General features: G+C 36.4%; 1 protein-coding gene across 3 annotated transcripts in view; it reads left to right on the top strand.

Annotated features, from left to right (window-relative positions):
• Erbb4 (erb-b2 receptor tyrosine kinase 4) overlaps positions 1-20,517 on the top strand; it is a 1,055,862-nt gene that overhangs the window by 819,400 nt on the left and 215,945 nt on the right. For all 3 annotated transcript variants that reach the window (XM_075951135.1, XM_075951137.1, XM_075951136.1), the window contains exons 18-19: positions 3,268-3,390; positions 7,269-7,367. In XM_075951135.1, coding sequence (XP_075807250.1) covers positions 3,268-3,390; positions 7,269-7,367 — 222 coding nt within the window. The remainder of the gene's footprint in view (positions 1-3,267; positions 3,391-7,268; positions 7,368-20,517) is intronic.

Raw genomic sequence — 20,517 nt, 5'->3', positions numbered from 1 at the left:
GTAGATTCGTTGTCAAACTATTGGGAAACAGGCTAATTTTAATAACTTTTACGATGCTTTTCCTAACATCCTTGCTCGCTCCTTACCCACTGAACTTAGGTCAGCTCCACTGGTTCAGTAGGCCATGATGTTCAAAGAAGCGTGGTGATAACAGCCAGACAGCACGGCCACAGCACACGTAGCCTTGTCAACAGACGTTTTGAAGTACCATGCAGGTTTAGACAATTTGAGTAGTAGAAGCCTTTAATGATATCTTAATGCAGAGAATAAAATAGACTATCTGTTTGTTGTGTAAAGTTTAGTTCCTTTTAAACCAAGAAGGGCTATACTTTTAAACCCTTGCTTGCTATTTCTCATATTTGAGCATGAATTTTAACATGAAGTGCTATCCGAAGATGTAGGCTTTGTGTTCCCCAAGCCTCTGAAGTACACACAGCAAACTTCTTTTTTTTCCAGTTTGATGGTTGTCAGTTTTTCTTTTTTTTATTCTGCGTTTTTATTACTTTATATATAATACCAATCAAAATTCCCACTTCCTCCCTTTTTACCACTTCCTTCCCACTCCCCCACACCCCCCTTCAGTCCTAAGAGAGGGCAAAATACCCTGACCTCCGGGAAGTCCAAGGCCCTCCCCCCTCCATCCAGGCTAAGGAAGGTGTGCATCCAAAGAGAAAGGGTCCCAAAAAACCAGCACAAGCAGTAGAGACAAATCCCAGTGCCATTAGCCATTGGCCCCCCAGTTGTCAACCACATTCAGAGAGTCCAGTTAGATCCCAGTCCAGTTGGAGTGGGTGAAATCCCATTAGCTCAGGCACACTGTCTCGGTGGGTGAACCAACCCCTCATGGTCCTGACTTCCTTGCTCATATTTTCCCTCCTTCTGCTCTTCAACTGGACCCAGTGCTCCCATGTGCGTCTCTGTGTTTGTCTCCATCTGTCGCTGGACGACGTTTCTTTCTTTTTTTTTTTAAAGCTCAGTATCTTTATTTCTTTAATTTATTTATTTATTAAAGATTTCTGCCTCCTCCCCGCCACTGCCTCCCATTTCCCTCCCCCTCCCCCGATCAAGTCCCCCTCCCTCATCAGCTCGAAGAGCAATCAGGGTTCTCTGACCTGTGGGAAGTCCAAGGACCACCCACCTCCATCCAGGTCTTGTAAGGTGAGCATCCAAACTGCCTAGGCTCCCCTAAAGCCAGTACGTGCAGTAGGATCTAAAACCCTTTGCTATTGTTCTTGAGTTCTCAGTAGTCCTCATTGTCTGCTATGTTCAGCAAGTCCAGTTTTATCCCATGCTTGAACCTATAATTCGTGATCCTAGAGAAGCAAAATAAGAAGGTGAATCCAAAGACAAACATATAGGCATCCTCTTGAATATTAACCTTCATCAGGCGATGAAAGGAGACAGAGACAGAGACCCATATTGGAGCACCGGACTGAAATCTCAAGGTCCAAATCAGGAGCAGAAGGAGAGAGAGCAAGAGCAAGGAACTCAGGACCGCGAGGGGTGCACCCACACACTGAGACAATGGGGATTTTCTAAGGGGAACCCACTAAATGCCAGCTGGCCTGGGTCTGAAAAATCATGGGATAAAACTGGACGACGTTTCTATGGTGATATTCAAGATACTCATCAGTCTGACTATGGGACAAGGCCAATTCATGCACCCTCTCCTCCACTGCCCAGGGTCCTAGCTGAGGTCATCCTTGTGGACTCCTGGGAAGCCCTCCATAGACAAGCCTCTTGCCAACTCCAAAATGGCTTCCTCATTTAAGATATCTCCTTCCCTGCTCCCATATCCATCCTTCCTCCATCTCAACCATCCCATTCCCCCAAGCTCTCCCGAACCATCTCCTTATCCCCTCTTTTTCCCCCCTCTCCCCTTCCCTCAACCCCCAGCCCTCATGCTCCCAACTTTTGCCTGGTGATCTTGACTGCTTCCAATTTCCAGGAGGATCTATATATGGTTTTCTTTGGGTTCACCTTATTACTTATCTTCTCTAGAATCATGAACTATAGGCTCAATGATTTTTGTTTATGGCTAGAATCCACTAAGCACAGCAGACTTCGTGATCCAAGAGTGACATAATCTAAAAATAACAGATGTTTGAGACTATAGATAATCACTATATATAAAGTTTATATGTATGATGTTTGCTCCTATACATACATAACTTTGATAGAGTTTGACTGATACATTGAACACAAGAAGTTAATTACAGTTCCTATTAATCAAATAAATTAGTTACTTTAACAAAAATATTCTAAACTTATGAATTTTTTCTGAAAATTTCTAATTATTATTTTCCAAATATAGTTGGACAAAGCTATCTGAGGTTTCAGATTGGCCAACTATGGTTAGGGTGTGAGACCTTTAAACACTCTTGCCTAGTCCAGCTCACATCTCCTTCCTTCATGCAATCAAATGCTTCAGCTGAATGGCATCCTAACTACAACATCAATAAACTTCAGCCTAATTGTACATTTTGACCACATTCAACCCTCTTCCTGATCTGTGGTTTCCTACTATTATCTCACCCTTCATTTTTAACTCACATCTGATGTATTTTATATCTGTATCCTTCTTTCCTTCTGATGCTGACTCCCAACTCCCCACTTGGCAAATGGTCTCTTAATGTCACACTATTGCCATGATCTCAAGTCTGATATAACATACAGCTCCTTTAAAAGCCAGAATTAGGAAGCCTTTGTCCCCACTTGTTATTGAATACCTTTGTGTCACAAAACGTAACTTACAGTCTAGAACCAACTGTACTCATCTTGCTATGTAAAATGAGTTCACAACTCACCATCATAAATAAATACCACCTTATGGTCCACAGAAAATTCAGAATTTCAGGCCTACTCAGACAAGGATTGAGATGTGATAAGAATCTTATATATTTGATGTGTTGATTGCCCAAAGAATTAGCATTTTGCTAACTAGTATCCCTTTCTGATATGGTCATGATAGCTTTGCAATTATTGTAAGTGCTAATACAGGACAATTTCTGGTTTTGTTGTCCTTTTGTATTCTTTTATTTCGTCTCTGTATTTTTAACCAGTGTGCCTCTGGTAGAATATATGCAAAACTTGAACTCACCCAGGCAAAGAACAGGTGCACAGAGAGTGTAGGACTCTGGCTGATACTGGAAAGTAGTGTTTGTCAGAGAAATGCATCCTAGCGTAGCACTTTCATTAAACCTATTAGAAAAGAAGCAGAAGTGAGTGTGGATGAAAGGTCCATAATCCCATGCCTTTGCTTTGCAGTTGGTAGAGCCCTTAACCCCCAGTGGCACGGCACCCAATCAAGCTCAACTACGCATTTTGAAGGAAACAGAACTAAAGAGGGTAAAAGTCCTTGGCTCAGGAGCTTTTGGAACCGTTTATAAGGTAAGGGAAAACACAGTACATGCCTCCAGTTATTTGACTTTTGTTTCAAGCTTTTAAAAAGTAATAGCCGAGGTAATTGTTTTAGCCAACTTAATTTCCTTTTAATATTCAAAGAATGGAATAAGGTAATATTGAGACGTTGCTGGACTGACAAGTTCTTTAATTTTTCTGAACAAGTCTGGATAAGTGTCATGTTCAGAGAAGGGGAAAATTGGAGGTACTCACCCAAGTGGAGTGAATTCAGGGCCCTTTGAGCCCCTTTCCATATTGCCTTCTCTTTCACAAATTTCCACTTGTTTCCCAAACACTCAACCACAATTGCTTCCTTTCCCCTAATCATTGCTTCCAGAGCTTCCAGAACTTCCCGGGCAATTCCCACAATCCTTTGCTGTCCTTTCTGCTCTTTAATCCTTAGTCTCTGTAGGTACCCTGCTAACTGATCACTCAAAATCTGTATGAATGTGCTAATATGTTTGTAGAATAAAATTATAACAACTTTTTGCCTGACTGATTACATATATGACTTAGTAAGTATGTTGGTAGTTTTAATGTCCTTGCCATTTTGTAAAAGATAAGGATATTAGTAGTTCAGATCAGATAAGACAAAAGGATAATACCATTCATTTTCGAAGACAAATTTTTCTAGAAAAAAATTCAACTGGTGGTATCTATATATTTACTTATTTAGCTAAATTACAAGTACAATCATGAGGCCTGCCCAATATTATGTGGTGAAATTTATTTTAATGGTAAAAATAGCGAGATAAAGAAACTCTCCTGGGCTAATTGTGAGGCCATTTTGTAGCAGGATTGGTACAATTAACAAAATTTAGTTTTGCAGCTTACTGTATATTTCTAAGTGATTCCTTATTTTTACAAACATGTGATTAAGGTAGAAAGGTTTAAGAATTTTGTATTTCAAAATACTCAGTGTTTTCTCTATTTAGAAAAATGATTTAAGTTGATGTGATATATATATATATATATATATATATATATATATATATATATATAATATATATTCCCAAACTTGAACATCTGAGTCATGGTAATAAATTGAACACAAAAGTTTGAGAGCACCATAGATAATTTAGTAAAATAGTGGCAAGGTAATGACACAGTGTCTCAAAAAAAATAATAAATTAATGATTTATTTGTTAGAACAATATTAACGATCATATTGTAGACATAAATTTTCTTTTCCTGAATATTTGAAAATATTGTCATCATTATAAACCTTCCAATATCCAACTGTGAAACTTTCTCTATCATTTTAGTGTGCATATTCTGTTCAGTTAAATAATTAACTGAGTGTCCAATTTACAGAGTTTCTAGTTTAGGCTGATTTGTCTTTCTGATCTTCAAATTCTGTGCCTAAGTTATCTTTTGTAAATACTGAAATTATGCTAGAAAAAGTCACAAATTGTGTAATTTTATACTTAAAATTGAATCTAAATTTGATTTGCTATTTAATAATTTCAATTTGTATGTATTTTAAAGAAAATTCATAAAATTATTTGGAATAATACATATGTAATTCTAAATACTATCTTTTTCTTATTGATTTTTATTGAACTCTACATTTTTCTCTGCTCCCCTCCCTAAGATGTTGGAAGGAACTAATTGAATCATTATTATCCTACTGCCTAAGACTTGGTACCACTTCATTATAAGTATATGCCGTCCAATCATCTTTATAAAGATTCCTTGCCCCCACTAACCCTATGATTTATCTGATAATTGCTTGACCTTTCATATCCATAGATATGAATGAGTATTTTTAAGCTAAACTATAGGAAAGTCAACAGAAAACTGTTGGAACCTCTTTCCTTTGGGTTTGGTGATAATCATTTCTACATGTCTTATTGACAAAATTGAAAGTATTATAGACATTGCACTTTATTAGACATTTCATAATTTTATCTGAATGGCGTGTTTGAAATATGTGTTGCCAGTCCTATGTTTTAGTCAATATATCATGCATTGTAAGACATACAGTCTTAATCTATGAAAAGCCATTGGCGAACACACAAACGCCAGTGGCCTGAGTACTTATTTGGTCATTTTTTCTTCTTAACTGTAGCTATGCTATGTTTCAGGATCAATATGGGCACAAGTATATTCCAATTCCATGGTGTTTCAGTATATAACGTAATGGCTAGACTTTCTTCAAGAGTGGTACAAATTAATTCACACTGAATTTATATTTTTATTTTAAAACTGTACTTTAGGAATATTTTAATATTGATGCTACAGCTTTATAAAGTAACTCCCTATGTGGTTATTTTATTGAATAATGATAAGCATGTTCTCTGCCCTAGATACCATCTCTGATAAAATATAGCCTGGGGTTTTGGGTTCTGAGGCTTTTCCCTCCCTTCTTCTGCTTGAATATCCTTTTAAAAAATTATACTACAAGTAACTTATGTTATTATTTTGCATTTGACACATACCTTTCCCCACTGACCTGCTTAAGTCAAACACAATCATAAATCTCATCCTGGAGGTTTAAAGTACTTTTCTTCACTGTTATTACTTTTCAACGTCTCTTGATTTGTGTCTCTTCTATTACTCCAACATAGAATGAAACAAACACATTTACTTAAGTTAGGTTTCTTCCTATCATTGTCCCCAGATGACACTGAGAAAGAATGTAGAGCTGCAACCTATAGTTCCCTCCCTTTCATCTTTAAGTTAAAACTGTCAGAAGTCATCCTGAGATCCTGTAATGGTCTCACAAAAGTTCTGAATTCTTTTTTGACTATGAGCTTTTAACAATATCCATCCTTAATCCAAGCATTTTTATCTTTCCTCTCAAATTTCTTGTCCTCATTTAGATGTTTACATTTACTCAGAAACCTATTATTGATCTTTTACCTTGAAAGTCTAAATTTTTAATGTTGTCCTAATCCCTAAATCCTGCAATTATGTTGATAAAAAGATGAATTGCCAGTGGTCAATATAAGTATTTTATATCTACCCAGTGGCAAAAATCATTAATTTAATAATATAGATAAATTACTGTGTATTCCATATACCCTAGAACTTGTCGTTGAGTCCTATTTTCAAAATAATAACCTTTGAAATTTAATTCCTATTCCATCTTAATTTAAGAAACATGATATTTTTCTCTTAGTTAAAGAATAAACAAATGGACTGAAAAATAAATATCATTCTACCTATTTATATTTTATACATTATTGTTTAGACATAAAGCTTCCATACTCTTCAGAACAAAAAAGTACTTAATTTGTTTTGAAATGAAGTTGGTATTGTCATCCTAATAAGAATTAAATACTTTATCCTCTGTCAAAAGTGCAAAGCCTTTTATAAGAAGAAACCAAATTAATCTTAAATGGACATTGAATACTATGAAAATAGAAATATGCATAATTCATCTCTTATGAATTTAGACCACAAACATGTACACCACATAGGATATGCTGAAGAAAAGCTTATTATTGAAAAGAAATTCAAACTCAGAGCATACCAATTGGTTGTCCATTGCCAAATTGTCAGGTTTAAAAAAGTACATACAAGTCACTATATATATATATATATATATATATATATATATATATATATATATATATATATATATATATGGTAGTATTTAAGAATATATATGTGCATATATATACATATATATATATGCAACATGGAGTTAGAACAAAGGAGGCAATAAACTTGAAGGAGAATGGAGAAGAGTATATGGGAGGTTTGATGGAAAGAAAAAGAAGAGAATATGTAATTATATGATAATCTCTATAATGAAATAAAATAAAATTAAAGTGTGAGTGGTCAAACCAAAGTATATTCTACTGTAAAGTATTATTCAATCTCAATATAGAATCAATTTGAATTGTTTTTCCTTTCAGGGTATTTGGGTGCCTGAAGGTGAAACAGTGAAAATCCCCGTGGCCATTAAGATCCTCAATGAGACAACTGGCCCCAAAGCCAATGTGGAGTTCATGGATGTAAGTACACAAACCACAGTCATATTTTATTTATTGCTAAATACGGCACTTGAACATAAAATAATGAAAATGTCAACCACCTTTCCAAGCTTCTTCTCTGAAAATGTTATAACCTCATACTTAGAATTTCAGGATCCCTTCACATCTTATTATACCTTTCAAGTAATCCCTAGTTTACAACTGTCTGCCATGACTGTACTCTTGGTTGTTAGGGAATATGGAAGTATTTATAATTAAAATGTTGAATTTCCTTCTGTGAATTAAGCATGTTGTATTCCATTTTACTTATAATTTGGATTATAATCAGACAGACATGCATTTATTAAACGCAGTTACAACAGTGTTAAAAGTGCTGGATGGTGACAGCAGTAAGTCATTTTCATAAGTCATTTTCATAAGTCGTTCTTCATAAGCACTTATGTAGATAGTACATATAAAGCCTAAAATATCATTGATTCACAAAGTCTGTAATAGATTCTGAACAGTGTGCTAAATAATTTACAAATATTTAATCTCACTTGGATGACAGACCAGACCAACCTAACTCAAGGTTAACCTGGGTTAGCCCAAGGTTAGCCGAGCTTAGCCCAAGGTTAGCCCACATTGTGGAGTTGAAAGATGATGCCAAGAAGCTTTCAGTTCAGTCCGCTGAGTTTGACGGGAAATAATTCTTACAAAAGCAGAGAACAGTGAGGATTTGCCTATCTTGTCTTCAATGTGCCAACTCCTCAGTCTGCTCTTTCTGGTGGTTAATTAAGAGAAAACTGTATATGAATGAGTCTGCCTGGGCTCCAACAAAGAATCCAATAAATAAGATAGTGAGAACGTTTGATTTAAGAGCAGACCCCGCTCTCAGGAACGCAAGTGTGATGACAACAAGAACAGCATTTTGGGAGTCTGAAGCCACTTTGAAAAATTAATTGGGATTCTTTACTTCTTGTATTTATAATTTATTGAGCTAAAAATAAATCAAAATTAGTGTTTCCAGCCAGTTAGTCTTTCCTATATTTCAACAGGAACCTATTTAAAATCTAAGTTCTCAAGCGATATTTACTCTTTTCAATTCAGAATCATCAAATAGGACTGTGATAAAAGCTTCGACTACAGAATAATAAAAATGGGGATAAGGAATGAAAGTACTTGATGAGGTCAATCAGAGCTTGCAGATTTCCCCAATGAAAGTTGTCGATTGAGATGTTCAGTTTTAGAGAGTAGGGTGGAATAACATTAGATATCTAGCCTGCTGTTACTTTTTTCACATTGAACATAAGAGATCTTACTAGGGATTCTGGAATAGATCCATATACATTCTTTCTCTGTCTTTTAGCATAATGTCTTCAATAATAAGAATGATTTTGATTTTAAAGTGACCTTTACATGAAAGAGAATGCAAGAAGCATATGCACTTTTTTTCAAAACAGATTGCTATATATTCTTAGCCAGTTCCTTCTGAAAGTTCCTTTGTAGGTTTAAAGAAACTCAGTATATGACCTTGAGAACTTTGATAGCAATTCTAACCATCTTTTATGAGGTTATTGTAGGTTAATTTATTATTAGTTATTACACAGTAGGACTGAGGATGGTCCAAGCATTTGCAGCTCTGGAAAATGGTGTCTGTGTGTATCAGTTGCTAAATAATTAAAATACCACCCTTCTTGCCTTACTAGCAACACTTATATAATAGATGTTGCTTATACAATAGCTCCATATTTTTCTGCGGGTTGTTAAAGGTTATTACACTCCATGCAGCGAAATGTCTGGCTCATATGTTACTATTTAGAATAGAAGACTTTTTCAATAGAGCCCTAATCATTCAGTATCACCCAGATCATAGTTATAAACTCAGGGAGGAAAATTTCAAATTAAATACAAATTACAAGAAAAAATTACAGTAAATAAAAAGCAGAAGTTCATATATAAAACTGATAGAAGATCAAGCTTGGCCACCTTGAGCTACAACCAAAGCTGTAATTCACAAGAATGCTAATAATCTCTGCTGGAGGCTTGGACAGTCATATTTCCATGGAAACAGTCTGGCAAAAGAGGGTTAAGAGGCTACAAAATAATCACGTAAAAAGAAGCTCTAAAAACCTCATCATGATTTCGAATGATTATTTGAAAGCTCCTAACCCCATTCATCCACTCCCCTCCCCCTTGATCTGAAGCCTATTCCCATGGAAACAGGAGTAGGATGGGAGCTTGAAGACTTAGCTTTCCGTTGAATTTAAGATGAGCCTCTGATTGAGCCATGAAAGGAATCATTTTCCTAGGTGGGTGATGGATTTGGTAACTAACAGACTCAAAAAAAAAAATCTGTTCTTTTTTAAAGGTAAAAATTAAGAATTTCTTTTTTGATATGGCTTTCCTCACTTTGGGTAGGTGCTAGAGAATTAACAGCTTGCTGGCTTTTTTGATAAGAAATATTTTCTTTCTTGGTGACTTGTTTTAAACTATTAGAGCAATAGCATCATATTGATTAAAATCATTTTAACAGGCAACATGGATGCTGAATGCAATTTCAGTAAGTTAGTATAATTTTCATGTAAATGAATGGCTACATTGTGTATCTTAATTTTTAGAATTTCCACACTGTTTGGAAAGCATTTTAAGTATTTATAACTGCTCAAATCAAAAGGGTAGTGTAGGGATAAGTCCCGCCCCTTAGGGGGCGTGTTCGCCTCGGGCTAATGTTTACCTATATATCTGGCTAGAGTGCTTGCAGAGCTTGCTTCTGCTTTCCTGGTCTCTGCTGAACGGTGGTTCTGTAAGTCTATTTCTCCATTAAAGCTATATATATATATTTACAATCTGTCTGCATTTGTTTACGCCGTTACATTTTGGCATAATTAATTAATACGGTTTCTCTGTGGTTATTTTGGGGCTAAGCTAGTTTTGTCCCTCCCCCCCTCCCACTCAAGCGCTTAGCCCGCTAGCTAACAGGGTAGGTCCATGGAGGCAAAACTGGTTGCAAGATGAGCCAAAGGACAGATGAAATTACAAGTCATCCAGTAATAATAAAAGTAGTATCTTTGCCGAATATCTTAGTCTGAGTTCTTCCAGAAGCACAAGCTGCTCATGTAATAAATACTTGAGTAGAAGTAATTTATGCTAGAGTTGAATGATTCATCCTTGGTAAAGTATGGAAATAAGACAAGACAACTGCTACCTACCACAATGATGCCTGTAGCCTCTTTCTATTTAAGAAGGGATTTTTTTTATTCTCCTTTTATCAATAAAAAAGAAAAAAAATAGCCATTAAAACTGGCACAATTTAAAATTCTATGATGTATCATGCACTTTGGTAAATATATATGTACAGAGGAAAAAAAAAGAAGCTATACAATCAAGTACTAATCGTCCTATTCAAGATTCAAGGGAGTTAAGCCCATCTTCTCCTAAACTGCTTTGGTTGACAGTTGCTGGGAGAATAGAGAACTAGAGTGCTTATGCCAGCTCCCACACCATTGACTAGAGGTTATGGACAGAGAGGTCTTAATATCTTCATGACTCACCTGTTGAGGATGGCAGAAAAAGGATACAATGACAAAGAAAACTGTAGTAAGAGGGCCCGCTTGTTCGTCCCAGCTGCCAAACTAGCTTAGCCCCAAAATAACGACACAGAAACCGTATTAATTAAATCACTGCTTGCCCCAATAGCTCTAGTTTTGTATTGGCTAGTTCTTACATCTTAATTTAACCTATTTCTATTCATCTGTGCATCACCACGAGGTCGTGGCCCACCAGCAAAGTTCCAGCACGTCTGACTCTGGCGGTGGCTCCATAGCGTCTCTCCACCTCCAACTTCCTCCTCCCAGCATTCAGTACAGTTTTCCCCACCTACCTAAGTCCTGCCCTATCATAAAGCCAAGGCAGTTTGTTTATTCATTAATAATAATCACAGCACATAGAGGGGATTCCCATATCAGAAAACTATAGGCAAAAGAAATGCCTAGCCATCAGGTATTGTAGCAACATGGTAAAGTGTTCAGGAGCTTTTATAAAAAAAATGACATCCTCTGAAACCATACTATGAATATCTTTTTCACACCAATGTCTGTGTGTATTTCTTTTTATATGTGCATGTGTTTTTTCGCATATTATTAGATCTAAGAAAGCTAAAGCTAAAGAAACCGAAAACTGCAAACATCTATTAAGCATTAGTTTTCTTTACACTTATTCTGTTTATCTCTATAGCAGATTACACATTTTATAATGATGATATGGACATGAATATTAAATATGTATTTATGTGTGTTTTATTGGTTTTTAAAACAAATGGCAAGAAAACACTGCAGCTTAATAATCAAATCTCATCACCAACAACTAACACCTCTATTGATATCCAAGGACAAAGAAAAGACTCTTCTATTCTCTTTAAATTTTTACCACGAGCAGAAAGTAAATCAGGGGCAGGCAGTATTTTATCAAATGTTTCACTAAAAGCAGCAGAAGGAGAATTTGGTCACAGGGCTGCTACTTAGCTTGCCTGAACATGTCTAATGGATTCATAATGACAATAATAACATGCTGCTATTGAATGGCCAGTGCATTCTTTATTCCCATAAAGAAATATCACATTGAATGATATTAAGGAAATGACTAAAGGTCTACTTTCCTAAGAAGGATGCCTACATTAAGAGACACTTCGAATTCCTGTTTCAAGTAGCACAGTTTCTCTTCAAAATGCAGACTGCTAGGAGGTTTCTTTGGCATTTTTTATTATTGGCATTTTGGGTGGGGTTTTTTTGTATTTTTTAAAAAATACATCAAATTGTGTAGAAGATATATTTATCCACAAAGAGTCCTGGGAAATGAGTCAGACTCTTGGTTTGTTTGAGTGTCCATCATTATTCCCAGGACATTTAAAATCATTATCTGTTGAGATTGTTTTGAAATATCTTAGCAAAATTGTTTGCTTTATTTAAAAAAAATCAGCTGGGATCGGAAGAATTTGTATAATTATGCTAAATTCTAGGAATGGTTTTGCAACCCTGGCTCGAAGCGTGTGTGAATCTAGTTGACTCTAGGTCTGGCTTTCCCATCCTACATTTACAATAGTTCATGACCAGGTGATTTGAGGAAAGAGGTTTCTTGTGACCAGACTATATTAAGTAAATTGCATCATTTGTGGGGGGGAAATCATTTTCTTTTTGCTGTGTCACAAGGACTTTTACTTATCTTAGCCAACTGTCATATACTGAAATAAAGTTCACATGACTTTTTGTTTATCCTTTCTGTATTATATTTGTGATACTCAGAGTCTGGATGGGAGTAAATTCTTCCAACTCTAATTGTCGTCATTATGTGAGTGGGACGAGAAACCTATAATCCACTCACATTATTTAGCAACCTTGCAAAATGATGGAAAAATTTTAGGCTGTTTTTTCATATTGCAAAATTTCCTTTGTGTGACTGACTACGTATGATGAGTTTTAGATTACCGATCACATTAACAATTTATTCTTAAAAATTCATGTTATTTAGTCCAGTTATATATGTTTCATATAAATTCTTAATTTTTTTTTTACATTGAGAGTTTTTATTTATTTATTTATTTATTTATTTATTTATTTTAGTTTTATATATTTTATTTTTTAAGTCTCAAACTTGTTTATATGTTTCAATTTTGTATTATTCCATGTCACAGAATTCAGGAAAACTGCCTTAATCTATTTTAGTGTATTTACTTCTAATTTAGTTCTAATCTGCTTTGTAACATATCCACTGAATACTTTTCAGGGCCTGCCTTTTTTTTTTTTTTTTTTTTTTTATTTATTAAGGATTTCTGCCTCCTCCCCGCAACCGCCTCCCATTTCCCTCCCCCTCCCCCGATCAAGTCACCCTCCCTAATCTGCTCTAAGAGCAATCAGGGTTCCCTGACCTGTGGGAAGCCCAAGGACTGCCCACCTCTATCCAGGTCTCCTAAGGTGAACATCCAAACTGCCTAGGCTCCCCCAAAGCCAGTACGTGCAGTAGGATCAAAAACCCTCTGCGATTGTTCTTGAGTTCTCAGTATTCCTCATTGTCCTCTATATTCAGCCAGTCCGGATTTATCCCATGCTTTTTCAGACCCAGGCCAGCTGGCCTTGGTGAGTTCCCGATAGAACATCCCCATTGTCTCAGTGTGTGGGTGCACCCCTCGCGGTCCTGAGTTCCTTGGTTCCTTGCTCGTGCTCCGTCTCCTTCTGCTCCTGATTTGGACCTTGAGATTTCTGTCCCGTGCTCCTCTGTCTCTGTCTCCTTTCATCGCCTGATGAAGGTTAATATTTATGAGGATGCCTATGTGTTTGTCTTTGGGTTCACCTTCTTACTTAGCTTCTCTAGGAACATGCATTATAAGCCCAATGTCCTTTAGTTATGGCTAGAAACCAAATATGAGTGAGTACATCCCATGTTCCTCTTTTTGGGTCTGGCTTACCTCACTCAGGATAGTGTTTTCTATTTCCATCCATTTGTATGCAAAATTCAAGAAGTCCTTGTTTTTTACTGCTGAGTAATACTCTAATATGTATATATTCCATACTTTCTTCATCCATTCTTCCGTTGAAGGGCATCTAGGTTGTTTCCAGGTTCTGGCTATTACAAACAATGCTGCCATGAACATAGTTGAGCATATACTTTTGTTGTATGATAGGGCCTCTCTTGGGTATATTCCCAAGAGTGGTATTGCTGGATCCAGGGGTAGGTTGATTCCGAATTTCCTGAGAAACCGAAACACTGCTTTCCAGAGTGGTTGCACAAGTTTGCATTCCCACCAGCAATGGGTGAGTGTCCCCCTTTCTCCACAACCTCTCCAGCAAAGGCTATCATTGGTGTTTTTTATTTTAGCCATTCTGACAGGTGTAAGATGGTATCTTAAAGTTGTCTTGATTTGCATTTCCCTGATCGCTAGGGAAGTTGAGCATGACCTTAAGTGTCTTTTGGCCATTTGAAGTTCTTCTGTTGAGAATTCTCTGTTCAACTCAGTACCCCATTTGCAGATGATATGATAGTATACATAAGTGATCCCAAAAATTCTACCAAAGAACTCCTACAGCTGATAAACACCTTTAGTAATGTGTCAGGATACAAGATCAACTCCAAAAAATCAGTTGCCTTCCTTTACACTAAGGATTAGGAAACAGAGAGGGAAATCAGAGAAGCATCACCTTTCACGATAGCCACAAATAGCATAAAATATCTAGGGGTAACCCTGACCAAGGAAGTGAAAGACCTATTCGACAAGAACTATAAGTCTTTGAAGAAAGAAATTGAAGAAGACACCAGAAAATGGAAGGACCTCCCTTGCTCTTGGATTGGGAGGATCAACATAGTAAAAATGGCAATTCTACCAAAAGCAATCTATAGATTCAATGCAATCCCCATCAAAATCCCATCAAAATTCTTCACAGATCTGGAGAAGACAATAATCAACTTTATATGGAGGAACAAAAAACCCAGGATAGCCAGAACAATCTTATACAATAAAGGATTGTCTGGAGGCATTACCATCCCTGACTTCAAACTCTATTATAGAGCTACAGTATTGAAAACAGCATGGTATTGGCATAAAAACAGAGAAGTAGACCAATGGAATCGAATAGAAGACCCTGACTTTAACCCACAAACCTATGAGCACCTGATTTTCGATAAAGGAGCTAAAAGTATACAATGGAAAAAAGACAGCATTTTCAACAAATTGTGCTGGCAAAACTGGATGTCAATCTGTAAAAGAATGAAAATAGATCCATATCTATCACCATGCACAAAACTCAAGTCCAAATGGATTAAAGACCTCAATATCAGTCCGAACACACTGAACCTGATAGAAGAGGAAGTGGGAAGTACTCTACAACACATGGGCACAGGAGACCACTTCCTGTGTATAACCCCAGCAGCACAGACACTAAGGGCATCATTGAATAAATGGGACCTCCTGAGGCTGAGAAGCTTCTGTAAAGCAAAGGACACTGTCACTAAGACAAAAAGGCAACCCACTTACTGGGAGAAGATTTTCACCAACCCCGCAACTGACAAAGGTCTGATCTCCAAAATATATAAAGAAATCAAGAAACTAGACCGTAAAAGGCTAATCAATCCAATTATAAAATGGGGTACTGAGTTGAATAAATTCTTAATTTTTATATATAAATGCAATATGTACATGTTAGAAGTAAACATTTCAGAAAATTTTAAAGCGCTATATTATAGGAATGATCTTCCAAAGTCCGTTAACAACTCTTATTGTCCTTAGGGAAAAATGTAATAATAAATAAAAATAATTAGTTAGGTCTAGAAATCTTCTTTATTCTGAAAATAAGATGATACCTTCACAAAGCAAATCTATAACTGTATTTGAAGCAACGTTTCATCTTTCACTACTCTATTAAAAATTAAAAAGAGAATCATTCTGGTGACTAAATAAAACTGTTTCCCTTACAGCTTATCCAGTTTACTTGTTCAGCAGAAATGTGAAGTCTATTTTATAGCCTGTTCATTTCCTTTGCAGTTTCTTTCTGTGTCTCGGTGGTCACAACTGCCATTAGACTCACCTGTCTCTACACCCTTAAGAATCATGACCTCTCATTTAGACTGCCTTGCTTACAACTGTCTTCAACCTCCCTGTGTACAGAATCGTAAAAACAGATCCTAAAAAATGTCTCCTGCTTGACCATGGACCCTTTGTAAAGTACTAGGGTGTTCTCTGAAGGGTTTTTTTTTCTTGTGGACTAACAAAGGACTTTCCCCATGTGTCTAGGATGCTGGTGACTCATCCTGTTTCCACTAGAGGACCTTGGCTAGTGATCCTCTCAAAGATTTCCAATATCCCCCTTATTTATTTTAATAGGTTTCATTTTTACCACCTTGTTCCTAATTACTGGAATGATCTTCAGTAATTTTTGCATAATGCTTGTTCTCCCACTAAAATTTTACTTTTTGCCTCTTTGTTTCCTTCTGTTTTGATAGCAATAAACACACAAGGATGAGTCCTGCTAAAAATGAAAAAAAGTTGAATGTATTGTAGATTTTGACAAAAATAAATTGGAAAAATATAATTTATTATAGTCTCTATAACTCATTGCCAGTAACAGTTAACTGAATTCAGTAGCTCCCAAATCCTGAGCCTGAGAGATTGCCTTAAGGGGTACTGAATGGTTTGAAGCTACATAAAGAACTTGACAAGTTTTATATTCCAACAGGCTTATTTTATCTCTTGAATCACCCAAAAGGGACTCCCCAAATCCAAAGCAGGTTGTTCTTTGTAAATCTTAACATGTAACTTCAGACTCTTTTGTTCACAAAAACATTTCTTGAATTTGTGTAAATGAGAGGAAATGTCTCAAGAGCTCATAGTCTACTGTATCAGAATTTAAATTTGTTAACTACAAATCAGTCTATTGGATGTGTAATTTTCTGGCTCTCCCAACTCTATAACTTGATGACTTTTATATCTGATTAAGAGGATTGTTACTGTCATACAGAGAAGAGAGAGAATTACACTGATCATGTGCTATTTCTGAAACTAATCTGGACAGTATTTCATAATTATGATGACCTAGGGAGAAAAAAAGTCATTCAGTTTGACTGTAACGCCAGGAGACACCATTTGGAATAAATACTGTATGCTCATAAATAGCAACTGTAGAGTCTGAGGAGAGAGTGCATTGTAGAGGGCTTGTCAAGCAATTCTGAAGGCCCGCAGATCCCACATCAAGCCAATCTGGTGGCATACGTGTAATGGTAGTACTCTTAGGGTGGGGAGGGGGAAGGTAGGCAGATGAATGGTGCTTGCTGGTCTGACAGCCGGTACCACTTAGCCGCTGCAGGCCAATGAAAGACTCTGCCTCTTAAAGTAAGGTGTAGGAAGCATGAAGAAAAATCCCTGAGGTTAAACTCTGGCATTGAAATTCAGGTACGTACTCACATGCATGTGCTCACACACACACACACACACACACATACACACACACACACATACACACACACACACACACACACACACACACACACACACACACACAGAAAGGATCAGGAGAGAAGGAGAGAAAAAGAGAGAGAGAGAGAAGAGAGGGAGAGAGAATATTTGCTAACCAGGCCAAAAACAATTTTGGAATTATTACATACATAACGCCCACTAACCGATTGTGCCCCTGGAAATATCAAACCTTGTTGATGATCTGTTTATATATTCAAGAACATGAAATAATTTCAGGAGGAAAGGCAAAAATTTTGGTATGTATCATATACCTAATTTTATCTTAGTTTTCATAGGGAAGCAATTTGGTCCTAGAAAGAATTATAATACTCTGTTACATGCAATGGCATACACATACATATACTAACAGCATGTGTGTGTGTGTGTGTGTGTGTGTGTGTGTGTGTGTGTGTGTATGCGTATGTGTGTGTGTGTGCCAACCTACTGGAGTTTACTTTACTGTGATATGTAATAAATGATAACTGCAGTCTCTGTCACATTTTCTATAAATGCTCTTTTGCAAATCAAGATATAATGTAGTATTCATTGACGGTAATGACCATGTTGAGGTGTTGCTGTTACTGCAAAAGTGAATACTTAGCAAGTATGCCTTCAACTTTTTTTTAAATTGTTTTATCAAAGTCATCAAAATAATTCTCTATTCTCGTTCACATCAGTGTGGTATCTTGTCAGATGCATCCCTCTTGCCAGAGAACAGATTGCTACAATCCTAGCCAGTTGGCAGTGGGTTATGTTCACTTAGTTACATAGAATTTGTCAATAGAAGATTGATTTCATGTCTCTGAGAATGACCACCTTTAAAGATTGACCACAATCTCTGAAGTATTCAGTTGAAGATCAAAATGTTATCTTGAAATCTTAATAGTTAGACCTTAACTTCACTTTCAGCAAAAGTAGTAAGTAATCCTAGATCACATGTGAAGTGACTGCCATCTAAATAGTAGGCCAACAAGAACAAATTTCGTACATTGCTGTTTGTATTTGAATTTCCCCACACAGTTTTAACTGTAAGACATAATCTTTATAATTAAGCTTTGTCAGAGACGGGACTCTTCCTTGGAAAGTCCTGCTGATGGCCTTGCCTGTCATCTCCTTCTAGCTTGTTATTACTCCATGTGAAATTTTATGTAACTCACTCTTTTACAAAGATGAGAAAATCAATGTCTGTGTAACTTTTTTTAAAATAAAAACTGTATTGGCCTCACAGTATTCCCTAAATATTTCAGCTTCATCCCAGCCACTGCTCATATCGTAGCTACCATCAACTTGTACTTCTTTCAGTTGTTCAAATGATAACTTAGGCTACATACAGTATATAAGGTTATCTTATACAGGAAGGAATAGACATCAAGATTTTTCTAAAGCATGTCTAAATGGCATTGAAATTCCCAGGAAGTCATCATCGAGGAGCCTGGCATGCGGCATGTACCTACTCTTTACAGTTGACACATATCAATGGTCATGCTAAGAATAGAAAAAAAAAGTATTTATGAAGCAGTAAAACTAGGAAACCCATTTTTCATAGAAGTTATCAATGGAGCCCCTTCACCTCAAAGTGAAAAACCTCTGGGTACCTATAGTGAGCTTTGCTGCTGTAATTTTATCTAGGGTTTTGATCCACTTACAAATTTAATCTAACCTCCTTGAACTTAACTATTCTATTATCTGCTAGAAAATAATTAGAAGCTATAAGCAGAAGTCTGCATACATGCAGTTCCTTGGGAGTCCCTAAGCTCATTGAACGGAAGAGTTTGACGGATATTGGTCAGCTGATATTGGTCCATCGCTAATAATAGCTGAAAATGCTGCTTAGCTAGGTGAGAAAGTTAACTTCAGGAAAATGAAAATGAAGCATTTGGGATTTATCTTTAAAGATGAGTTTCTCTTCTGTGCTTTTTTTCTGAAAGGGAAGTAGCCAAGGGAGCCAGTTAATTTTTTTTCCTTTTTACATTTTTTCTTCTATTATTTTTGACAACTTATAATTAAGATCTATGGCCCATTTGACTTAGCTCTGTTGACTGTAATTTTCTCTTATCCTTACAATGAAATATAAGTAAATCAGAAACAGTTTTGTCATAGTCCATACAAATAATAAGTAAATCAGGGCAGTATATTAAAAATTTGTCAGCTCTCTCCACCATGTGGAAAATTCACTATAGGAGGCAAACAAGCATATTAGGAAGAGTGCAGACACTACAAGTTTACTTATAAAATCAGAAAATTATTACTGCCATATATTTAAAACAGAGTCAGGGTTCTGTAAAATAAAACCAGTTTGAATTGTAGAACATCCATTCATTTAGTGAATCAATCACTATACTCTGAGGAAAGAAAAGGAATTTTATTATTGGGGGGAGAGCGGCTTTAAAATACTGTGTTCCCTAGTTTTCACATAATGCTAGTTTCAAATGAGAATAAATTTTATTCTATATTCCTCTTTTGTCTCATTTTCCATTAAATTTACAATTTATTGCTAGGGTATAAACAGATACTATTTTATCATTCTTTAATTGCAGGTACGTTATTTTGCTTCCTTTAGCGAGATTTTAAGTGCTTTTTGTTGACAGCTACTTAATATATTCTAATTTTCACAATAGCGGGCACTACGTAGTAAATCTTCAGGAAAGATTTATGTTTGGAAAAGTAAAATGTTTTTACTTCATTTATTCATATTTTATGAAGTGTCTGTTAGATGCACAGATCCTTGTTAAGTATGTAAACCAAAGGATTGTAAAGACAATTAGCATGACATACCTCGAACTTTAGCAAAGGTGAGTTTCCAATACAAACCAGTGCTTCAGGGGATGGAACCAAGAATACGCCTGTCTACATGTGGGTGAGCACATCTGTGTGTGTCAGCGACCTGAACATGTGGGCACACTGTGTGTGGAGGCGGGGGAGTGAGGACGAAATGATTCTCCATTTTATTTATTGAGACAGGGTCTCTGCTCTCTCTCTCTCTCTCTCTCTCTCTCTCTCTCTCTCTCTCTCTTTCTTTCCTGTATCTTGCCAAGTCTAGCTAGTCTGGCATCACAGTTTGCTCTTTATATCCTTGCCTCTGCCTTTCAAATGCCAGGACTTTAGGCAGCTGCCACATCTTCTGGCTTCTTGTGTGAGTTCAGGAACCCAAGCTCTGTCCTCACACCTGTGTAAGCAGCGTCTTGGGCACTGTGT

This window comes from Microtus pennsylvanicus, chromosome 17 (assembly GCF_037038515.1).
Source record: "Microtus pennsylvanicus isolate mMicPen1 chromosome 17, mMicPen1.hap1, whole genome shotgun sequence".
In the NCBI taxonomy this organism is placed as follows: Eukaryota; Metazoa; Chordata; class Mammalia; order Rodentia; family Cricetidae; genus Microtus; species Microtus pennsylvanicus.
Note: the sequence above shows the minus strand (reverse complement) of the source record. Positions and strands in the feature narration are given on the sequence as shown.